Source organism: Erinaceus europaeus, chromosome 13, assembly GCF_950295315.1.
Source record: "Erinaceus europaeus chromosome 13, mEriEur2.1, whole genome shotgun sequence".
NCBI classification, from domain to species: domain Eukaryota; kingdom Metazoa; phylum Chordata; class Mammalia; order Eulipotyphla; family Erinaceidae; genus Erinaceus; species Erinaceus europaeus.
The window spans coordinates 93,945,819-93,956,904 of record NC_080174.1 but is presented as its reverse complement, the minus strand read 5'-3'; the positions used below and the strand labels follow the sequence as shown (position 1 = coordinate 93,956,904).

General features: G+C 41.5%; 2 protein-coding genes and 1 long non-coding RNA gene across 3 annotated transcripts in view; all 3 read right to left on the bottom strand.

Annotated features, from left to right (window-relative positions):
* LOC103127923 (zinc finger protein 345-like) overlaps positions 1–11,086 on the bottom strand; it is a 250,307-nt gene that overhangs the window by 30,632 nt on the left and 208,589 nt on the right. The window lies entirely within an intron of this gene.
* Positions 1–11,086, bottom strand: part of LOC132542440 (uncharacterized) — a 220,512-nt gene that overhangs the window by 168,737 nt on the left and 40,689 nt on the right. The window lies entirely within an intron of this gene.
* LOC132542604 (zinc finger protein 345-like) overlaps positions 38–11,086 on the bottom strand; it is a 34,535-nt gene continuing 23,486 nt past the window's right edge. The window contains 2 exon segments of the mRNA XM_060205112.1: positions 38–215; positions 5,174–5,231. Coding sequence (XP_060061095.1) covers positions 38–215; positions 5,174–5,231 — 236 coding nt within the window.

The following is an 11,086-nucleotide window of genomic DNA, read 5'->3' as shown; positions in this document are numbered from 1 at the left end:
GGGTGGAGTCCACTGGCCCACAATATCTAGAGGTGTGTCAATGGCTGCTCACTGTGGAGAGCTGCTGGTCTGTTCCCAGAATCAGCAGAAGCACTTCTCCAGGACTTCCATCTCTAACTGGCTCTGAAGAGGGGCTGTGAGGTGCTCTACACTGGAAGCCCCAGGTAAGCATGGCCCTCTGACAATAACGTGGGCTTGGGGACGGAAGAGGTTGTCTAAACCCAACAAAGGGTTTTAATGTAGATTTTTTTTCTGCCCATGCTGTTGATTGCTAAATATAAAAGTCTGATCATGACGCTGAAAAAATAATACGTCTTTAAAGAAACAAAACACTGTGCTACTAAATATAATTACTATGAACACTGGACACAGAGCTGGCTCACACAAGAGAGCATTTGCTGTACTGTATATGAGATTTCAGGTCTGAGCACCCCACGGGAGCAGCACAGGGAGGCAAAGTTCCACTTGAGGTGGAGCAGTGTAGTGGAATCCCTCCTCTCTCAACCTCACAGAAACGTAAAACCATGAGAAACTCAACACATGAGTCCTGGGATCAGGCAAGCTCCAATTTTCTGGAGAGCAGCTCCCCCTGAAACTTTAAAAAATTTGTATTTATAAAAAAAGAAACACTGAAAAAAAAACATAGGAAAAACAACTCCACACAATTTTCACCCCCAGAACTCTGTATCCCATGCCCTCCCTTGACAACTTTCCTAGTCTTTATTTTCCTGGTTGTATGGACCCAGGGACCTGAACACATGTAGCCAAAGGTTGGAAACTAATCCTATGGACTCATGGCCCCTGTCATCATGACTAACCAACCTTTGGAGGGTGGCAGGAGATGCCCAAGGTTCCCCAGCCTCGCTCCCAGGTAGTGGCCTAGGCTAACAGAGCTGCGTGGTAGAGACTTTGAGAAGATCTTGGCTAAGCCAGCCTGGACAGCTTCTGGGCACAGCCTGCTCCTACAGACATGCCAGGAACTGCTAGATGGAGCTCAGCCCTGGAGCCTGGATGAGAAGATGCCGCTTATCCTTGGGGAGCTGCCTATCCTGCATTGGAGCAGAGAATGAAAGTCTGTGAAATGCATCAGCAGAAGAGAGCCTTGTCCAGTTACTGCAGAGTGTGAGGAACACCAATCCCACCACCTGTGACTTTTGTTTTCACAAAGGGGAGGACTGGAATTAAGGGTACAGGGAAGGGAGCAGCAGAATACATAAGAGCACTGAGCTCATGGGCAGAATGTAAACAACCACAGGATAGTCTGTGCAGACTAATGGAACCCTTATACAGAGACAGAAAACTTTCTCTGCCCAAGACTTAACAGAAAATTCTGTTAAAGCAAAGAGCACTGCTCCTGTGTCAGACAACACCTATGCAGAAATAGAGTTCTTTCCCTTTAATCCTCTAAATTTTGAGAGCTTTTCACCTGCTTCAAGTACATCAGATTGCATATTTGCCCTTGAGTGGTGTGCCCCTCATGATTCTTGAAGAGGACAAGGAACTTGACAAGCTGTTGAACCTGGATCCCCCTTTCCCTGTGAAGATGCCCACCCCACTGTGGGAATCTGATATGTTCCAGTTTCCTTCAATCATTCTGTCAGCCCTGGATGACAAAATGCCTATTTGATGTGACTGACCTATTTAAACTTGACACTTTGTGGTTTGTGTGTGTCTAACTTTTATTAATAAAATAATTCTTTAACAAAAAGAAAAAAAAAAGAGGCTGGGAGTATGGATCGTCCTGGCAATGTCCACGTTCATCAGGGAAGCAATTCCAGAAGCCACGTCTTCCACCTTCTGCACCCCATAATGGCTATAGGTCCATACTCCCAGAGGGATAAAGAATAGGAAAGCTGTCAGGGGAGGGGATGAGACACGGAGTTCTGGTGGTGGGAACTGTGTGGAGTTATCTTAATACTATGGTTTTTGTAGTTTTTAAAAATTTTTTCTATTTATTTATTCCCTTTTGTTGCCCTTGGGTTTTTTTTTTTTTTTATTGTTGTAGTTATTATTGATGTCATTGTTGTTGGATAGGACAGAGAGAAATGGAGAGGGGAGGGGAAGACAGAGGAGAGAAAGACATCTGCCGACCTGCTTCACCGCCTGTGAAGCGACTCCCCTGCAGGTGGGGGAGCTGGGGGCTCAAACTGGGATCCTTTCGCCAGTCCTTGCGTTTGGCACCACCTGCACTTAACCCACTGCGCTACTGCCTGACTCCCTTGTGTTTCCTTTTATAAAAAGTATTTATTTATTCCTTTTTGTTGCCCTTGTTGTTTTATTGTTGTTGCGTAGGACAGGAGAGAAACGGAGAGGAGGGGAAGCCAGAAAGGGGGAGAGAATGACACCTGCAGACCACCTTCACTACCTGTGAAGTGACGTCCCTGCAGGTGGGGAGCCAGGGGGCTCGCACCCAGATCCTTATGCTGGTCCTTGCATTTGCACCACATATGCTTAAACCACTGCACTACCACCCGACTCCCTAGTGTTTCTTTTATATAAACATTTAAATTCAAGGCACAGGAGGTGGGATAGTAGGTAGGTTTTGGATAAAACCACTTCCAGGACCACTCAGTAGCTTCTTTACCAGCTGGTGTTTCTGTCTCTTCTACAGCATGACAATTTCACATTGTCGGTTTTACCTTCCGAGATAAACAGTGATTTTGAAAATATTTTTAGATGTCTACTGTCCCTGTGGATCTACTGAGACTATTCTGGCCATATATTCCATCTATTTTTGAAGAGATGTCTTATCTTTTTTTAAAAAAATATTATGTTGATTTTATTTTTGAGAGATGAATAGATAAACACCATAGCAATACCCAGCTCTGGCTTATGGTGGTTTGGGGGGTTGAACCTGGGACTTTAGTCTCAGGCATGACACTCTCTTTGCATAACCATTGTGCTATCTACCCTTCCCCAATGGATTGTTTAATTATTTAAATTTATTTATTTTCTCTTTTGTTTCCCTTGTATTTTTATTGTTGTCTTTATTATTGTTGTTATATTGATGTCGTCAATTTTGGATAGGACAGAGAGATATGGAGGAGGGGAAGACAGAGAGAAAGACAAGGGCTCCAACTGGGATTCTTACTCCAGTCCTTGTGGTGTTTAATTTTTTTCATTGATGGAAATTCTTTACGTATTTTTCTTCAATACTCTCTGATGTAGGGCAAAACTTTTTCTCACAGTCTGTGAGAAGTATCTGTTATGGTAGACCTCCTTTGCTTTTTAAACTTTGCAATTTGATGTAACTGCATTCATTTATTTCTGCCTTTGGTTCTGTGCAATTAAGTTTGTATTGATGAACATGTTGACAAACTTATATGGAGGAGAGTTCTGCCTATATTTTTAGCTAAATATTTGATGATTTTTAGGCTCTCAAATAACATACCACTCTGGAACAAAAATCTTAAGTCTTTATTTTCTTCAATAAGATAAGAGAAAAATCAACAGAGAGGGGGCAGAGGGGGCAAGACATCTGCAGCACTGTTTCACAACTTGCCACTTGATAATCAAAATTAGATACCATGAACTAGGACATGGGGAAAAGCCCCAGTGTCCACATGCAGGGCAAAACCTTTCACAGGCTGGGAGGCAGTGATGAAAGTGTCTGTCTTTCCCTTACTACAACCTCCCAGTCAATTTCTCTCTGGCTTACCAAATAAAATAAAAGTATTTTAAATACAAAGAATAAAAAGAGAAATTTAGAGAGAATATGTGATTTTCAACTAGACAGATACAATTTCTGCAAAAATAAAATAAAGATTCATGTATTGTAGCATCCATTATTGTTCCACTGTTTAACATTCACTGGTCTCTCCAGTACACGTTCCTTACTAGGTCTGTAATGTGACTCTACAATGTCTACACTGATAAGAATTGTTTTTCTAATGCCAGTGACTTTATATGTGCAAAAACATCTTATTGATTTGAATACATCTAAGCATTGTTGACATCTAAATTTTCAGTATCGAGTAGATTTTTTTCATATATTAGGACTTATGATATATTTTCATATATTAGGAATTATGATAAAGAGTCAAAGTACATCAGTGATTTATCCACTGCACTACCTCCCAGACCACACATTAGAAATTTTTCAAAATTTTTATTTATTTTACCTTCTGTTGCCTTTGTTGTTTTTATTGTTGTACTTATTATTGTTGTCATCATTGTTAGATAGGACAGAGAAATGGAGAGAGGAGATGAAGACAGAGAGGGGAAGAGAAAGATAGACACCTGCAGACCTGCTTCTCCAGCTGTGAAGCAACTCCCTTGCAGGTGGGGAACTGGGGGCTCGAACCAGGATCCTTATGCTGGTCCTTGTGCTTTGCACCACCTGCAATTAACCCACTGTGCTACCACCCAACCCCTAAGATATTTGTATTGTTTCCAAGTGTACTATTTTATAAATACTAAGTATCTTTACCCCCTTTTTAAGACTTCCATTTCCTTGTTACATGTGAGAAAGATTTTCCTATAAAGTGGAGAAATGACAGATAATGTAGAACGTCATTATGGTACTTTTGCAGCCAGTGACTCAAATGGGAACTTCAGTCATGTACGTCACATACAGCATATTTCAGTCACTTGTCCAAATATTATATAACCTAGTCATGAAGTATCTTTGATGAGTTTAGTTAAAAATTAATCTATTTGTTGTAGTGTTTATAAGTTTTATGTTCTTATTATATATATTATTTTCTTAATAACTTGTATTAAAAGAGCTGCTATGTAATTATTAAGTCAGCAGAGAGCACACAATTAAGAACCCATAAGTTGGGAGTCAGGCAGTAGCCCAGCAGGTTAAGCAAAGGTGTCACAAAGCACAAGGATTAGCCTAACTTTCTGGGTTCGAGCCCTGGGTTCCCATATGCAGGGAAGTCTCTTTATAAGCAGTGAAGCAAGTCTGCAGGAGTCTAGCTTTCTCTACTAATCCTCTCTCCATTTCTCTCTGTCCTATTCAACAATGACAACACCAATAACTACAACAATAAAACAGGCAACAAAAGGGAAGAAATAAATGAATAATAATAATAATAATAATAATAAACATAGGTCAGGGAAATCCTGCAGGTACCAGATCTCTGTAAATCACATGGAATCAAAATATTTGAAAACACAGTAGCTTTCTGGGTGGTACACCACAGTTTAGTGTAAATTTAACTCTCACCTTTGTTTACTCCCATGCAACTTAGGCTGCTCTTTGGTGGAATGTTCTTGTACTTTTTCTAAAATTACAAAATATATAAACTCTTAGAAATTATACAAATAGTGGTCTGGCAGGTGGCACAGTAGCTAAGGCACTAGACTCTCAAGAATGAAGTCCTGAGTTTGATCTCCGGCAGCACATGTACCAGAGTGAGGTCTGGATGTTTCTCTCATTCTGTCATCCACAAGAAGAACTAAGTAGGGGAGTCAGGCTCTAGCGCAGCGGGTTAAGTGCAGGTGGCACAAAGCACAAGGACCAGCATAAGGATCCCGGTTCGAACCCTGGCTCCGAACCTGCAGGGGAGTCGCTTCACAGGTGGTGAAGCAGGTCTGCAGGTGTCTATCTTTCCTCCTCTCTGTCTTCCCCTCCTCTCTCCATTTCTCTCTGTCCTATCCAACAATGACAACAACAGTAATAACTACAACAATAAAACAACAAGGGCAACAAAAGGGAATAAATAAATAAAATAAATATTAAAAAACCAAATAAGTAATTAAATAAAGAAATTATACAAATAGATCAAATTTATTATTTTTTGTCACCAGAGAACTTCTCAGCTCTAGTTTATGATGTTGCAGGGGACTGAACCTAGGACTTTAGATAGATCCTTAGAAGTGAGAGTCTGTATGACTATTGTGCTATCTACCATCACCATGAATTTTTTTTTTAAGAATTTATTTCTTGGAGAGTCGGGCAGTAGCACAGCAGGTTAAGTGCATGTGGTGCAAAGTGCAAGGACCAGCCAAAGGATCCCAGATCAAGCCCCTGGCTCACCACCTGCAGTGGAGTGGCTTCACAGGCAGTGAAGCAGGTCTGCAAGTGTCTACCCTTCTCTCCCACTCTGTCTTCCCCTCCTCTCTCCATTCCTTTCTGCCCTATTCAACAACACCAATAACAACAATAAAACAAGGACCACAAAAAAGAATAATTAAAAAAAATTATTTTCTTTATTCTTGAGAAATATGGGCAGAGAGAGAAAAAAACAGACATTAATCCAGTATATGTGCTGCCAAAGACCAAACTCAGGACCTCATGGTCAAGAACCCAATGCTTTATCCACTGCGCCACATCCCAGACCACAAGATTAAATTTGTGGTCCATCATGAGCCACAATCAAACACTGTTCACTTAACACTGTCTCCATTTACACAATGGTGTACAAAAAGCCATTTTTTGTCTTTAGTTGAAAAATTAAGGCTATTAGAGTTACCTAGTGAAAGTTCCACAAATTTTTATTTATTTATTCCCTTTTGTTTCCCTGGTTTTTTATTATTGTAGTTATTATTGTTGTCATAGTTGTTGGATAGGACAGAGAGAAATGGAGAGAGAAGGGGAAGACAGAGAGGGGGAGAGAAATATAGACACCTACAGACCTGCTTCACCGCTTGTGAAGCGACTCCCCTGCAGGTGGGAAGCCAGGGCTCGAAACAGGATCCTTATGCTGAACCTTGTGCTTTGCGCCACCTGCGCTTAACCTGCTGTGCTACAGCCCGACTCCCTCAAATTTTCACACATCACATCTCTGTAGAGTTTCTTCTCTGAAGGAGTCAATAGTGTCCACTCCTCTTGAGTGAATATCACAGTTACATCTTCATAGGTCATATCCCTATTCTTAATCTTCCCCTCTATACTTTTGTAATTAGTAAATGATAAAACCTTAAGGTTGTGTGGGAGTACAACTAATAAGATGCTCACATTACCATATAAAAGGACCAAGATTCTATATATCCTAGTTCTCACATACACGGGGGGAGGGGGTGGCACAGGACTCTTGACAAGTGGTGGAGCAGTTTTGGACATTTCCTTCCTTATTTATAATGTAAAGTTTATATAGGTAAAGAGAATTTAAATGACATAGTTGGGGTTTGTTGTTTTCACCGGGCTGGCTTCACGAGCAGGTAACAGACGACCCAGGACTCATGGCTGGGTTGTACGCAGTATCTCTTTATTCATGCAGGACGCAGCGCAATCTATACCAAGCTCAGCTAAACTCACAACCAACTAACTACTACAAACAATCTTGTCCTTATAAATATACTAGCCCAGTAGGGTGGGAACAGGATGCGACGCAGAGAGGGTGGAGAGAAAAGTGACTGGTGAAAATCAGGGTATGACAAGGAGAGGGGGCAGAGCAAAAAGATATCATGAACCAGTGGGGATTAAACCAATGCCATGCAGTGGTTATGTAAATAGAATACAGTGGTTATGTAAATAGAATGCATACCAACAATTCCCCCTTTCTTTTTAACTAATGGCCATAGTATCTGGAGTGTGGGGTGAACAGAAACCTATATCGTACAGGCATTTTAAAGAACTGGCATACAACATGGAAAACAAAATAGGCGATCAGCAATAACCAGTGTGATGCCAAGGGGAACATTTCTTGCCTCAAAGGGCAAGGCCTAGCAGGTGAAAGGGCATTTCTTGCCTCTGGGAGCGCTTCATGCCTCTGGGGGCATCTCTTGCCTCAAAGGGCGTTTCCTGCCTCTGTGGGCATAACCTAATCAGGAGGGGGAGTTTTCTACCCCTGAGAACAGAGCCTGCAGCCGAGGGGACATGGCCTATAAAGTCTCAAGGCAATTGGCTGAAGTTAGTCTTTGAGAAACACAGCAGCGTGTACCAGTAAGTCCGATGGAGGTGTCAGTCCAATGTGCTGACCACAGAAGAAAATGCCAAGGGATGAAATGCTGCATGTCTGTCTTGATGGGGAATGTCAGCCACCAGAATTCTGCTTTTCTGTAGAGAGTGATCTTTGGAGTCTGAAATCTCTTCCTTCAGGTCGTGCCAGGTCACATCATTGGTTTCTGGGGGTGTGTTGTAGTCATTCCATCTTGTGGGTGATGTCAGAGAACAGGGGTCCAAATGTATTTCCAGGAATTTCCATTTGAGTAGATGCTTTTTCATGTGAAGACTTGACAGCTGAAATTCACTTACTTGTCAAACAAAACTTGTAGCAGATTCAAAGTTTACTATAATTGATAACTCCATTATAATTGGAAGTCCTTTCTAGTATGATTTCAAAGTTGTTGAAACAGTTTAAACTCAATAAAATGTGGAAAGGTAAACAGAAGAACAACGGTTAGAAGCCTTAGGCATGAGAATAATTAACAGAATCATTGCACTATCTGCCCCGCCCATAACTCATACCATTTCAGGATTAAACGTTTCAGATTTATGACAAGATGTAAAAAAGAAATAAAAGGAGGGAAAAAACAAATTTTTGGATTGTTTCTGGGTGTCTCTAGGAATCATGGCTGGGTCCAGCATTTTTTTTTAAGTCAATGTCATACAAAAATTCAGTCATTCAAATCACTCTCTTATGAAACAGATCTCACCATGTAGCATCAAGAATCCCCGGAGGGCGTCCTAGTCCAAAAAGCTCCTCGAAATTCCATTTAGTGTGCTTCTGACTATTCCTGCTGGATTGCTTCAGGCACCCATTTTTAAAAGTGTCTTCCCATCAAAGAAAGAATCCAATCAGGAGAGTAGAACTAACCACGTGTCTCCATTCTTGGGGACTGCCAGGGTACTGGAGAACGCTCCTCAAATTAGAGTAGTCCTTCTCCATGGGAAACATGTGAGAAGAAGTCCAGAAAGTCCCAGTGGAAATCCCCATGCATATCCCAAGGTCTACGATCACGGTCATAAAGAAACAAAATGTAGTCCTTCTCCTCGGGAAACATGGGAGAGGGAATCCAGAAAGTCCAAGGAGAAATCTCTGTGCATCTCCCAAGCTCTATGATTAGGGTCACAAGAAACCAAAGTTCCCGGTCAGGGAACCGAAGTGTGGCCCAGAGCAAAATGTTCCAAAGACAGAGAAACTGTCTCATGATGAAACAGTAGAGGCTTTGGCAAACCTCTTCATAAGTAGAAAGACAACCCATGGCAGATGGGTAGCCAAGTTTACTTATCTGGGCGATGGGTGGGTTAGGTCCCACATCGGTGCCAGTCCCTATCGCTATTATGTCAGTCCCTGTTCAGGCGCCATTATGTTGTTTTGTTTTCCATGTCTTATGCCAGTTCTTTTGAAAATGCCTGTACGATATAGGTTTCTGTTCACCCCACAATCCTGATACTATGGCCATTAGTTAAAAAGAAAGGGGTAGATGTTGGGTAGTATGCCAGCTCCCCCTGGCTTCTGCTTAACCAAGCACCGGTATGCCTATATAGGGATTAATTTTATCCCATTCAAAGCTACGGTCTATTTACATAAATCTCTTACATTGACATAAAGCACCACACTCCTTCCAGGGCATTAGTGGTTTAGTGGTAAAATTCTCACCTACTCCGCCCCCGCTCCTTGTCACACCCTGATCCTCTCCTTGTCATACCCTGATTTTCACCAGTCACTTTTCTCTCCACCCTCTCTATGTCACATCCTGTTCCCACCCTACTTGGCAGGTGTACATTAAAGACACCATTGTGAGTTTGAGTTAGTTGTTAGTTTACTCTAGCTTGGTATAGATTGCACTGCGTCCTGCATGAATAAAGAGATACTGCGTACAACCCAGCCATGATTCCCTGGTCATTTGTCTCCACTCACGAAGCTCAGCCCAAAAGGGGTTGTATTTTTAAATGGGAAACTGGGGAACGTTATGCATGTAGAAACTACTGTATTTACTGTTGAATGTAAAACATTAATTCCCCAATAAAGAAATAGTTTTTTTAAAAAAGAATTTGATAGGGAGAGTGAAGTAGAAGGTAACTGGAATTGAACTATAGCCCCTGGGGACTTAGAGCTCAGAGTTGATGTGTCTTCTTCTATCTTCAGTTCTTCTCATAAAAATAAAATAAACATTAATTTCATTTATTATATATGAATAAAAATTTTACATCACACACACACAGATAGATATATCTCTACTTCACTTTCCTTATTAAATTCTCTTCACCTATATAAAACTCAAAAATATAAATAAGAAAATAGCCACTGGGTGTAATGAATTCATAATGGAGCCACAGTGATAAAAAAAAAGTTGGGATAAAAAAAGGAACACATGTGGTCCAGGAGGTGGCACAGTGTTAACACTTTGGACTCTCAAGCATGAGGTTCTGAGTTCAATCCCCGGCAGCACATGTGCCAGAGTGATGTCTGGTCCTTTCTCTCTCCACGTATCTTTCTCATTAATAAATAAACAAAATCTTTTTTTAAAAAAAAAGAACACATGTGATGATTATGATAAATTTGTTAGAAATGAAACAGGAAGAGGTCCGGGAGATGACACAGTGATAACGCTTTGGACTCTCAAGCATGAGGTATCGAGTTTGATCCCCTGCAGCATATGTGCCAGTGTGATGTCTGGTTCTCTCTCTCCTGCTATCTTTCTCAAAAATAAATATTAAAAAAAAAGAAATGAAACATCTCAAGCCACACAGCTCTTTATTATTAACAGGTGTAGGGCAGGGTGCACCTGGTTAAGGATACATATCACCATGACACAAGACCTAGGTTTGACACTTGCTTCCCTCCTGAGTGGGGGACACTTCATGAGCAGTGAACAGGCCTGCAGGTGTCTCCTATCAAATAAAATGGAAAGAAAAAAAAGGCATTCTGCAGGAGTGGATTCAAAGTTCTCACAATGAGCTCAGGAAATAACCCTGGTTTAGGGCTGGGCCATAGTGCAGTGGGTTAATTGCATGTGGCACAAAGTACAAGAACCAGAGTAAGGATCCTGGTTCGAGCCCCCAGCTCCCCAGCTGCAGGGGAGTCACTTCACAATCGGTGGAGCAGGTCTTCAGGAGTCTAAGTTTCTCTCTCCCTCTGTCTTCCCCTCCTCTCTCCATTTCTCTCTGTCCTATCCAACAATGAGCGACAACAACAATAACAATAATAACCACAACAAGGCTTCAACAACAAGGGCAAGAAAAGGGGGG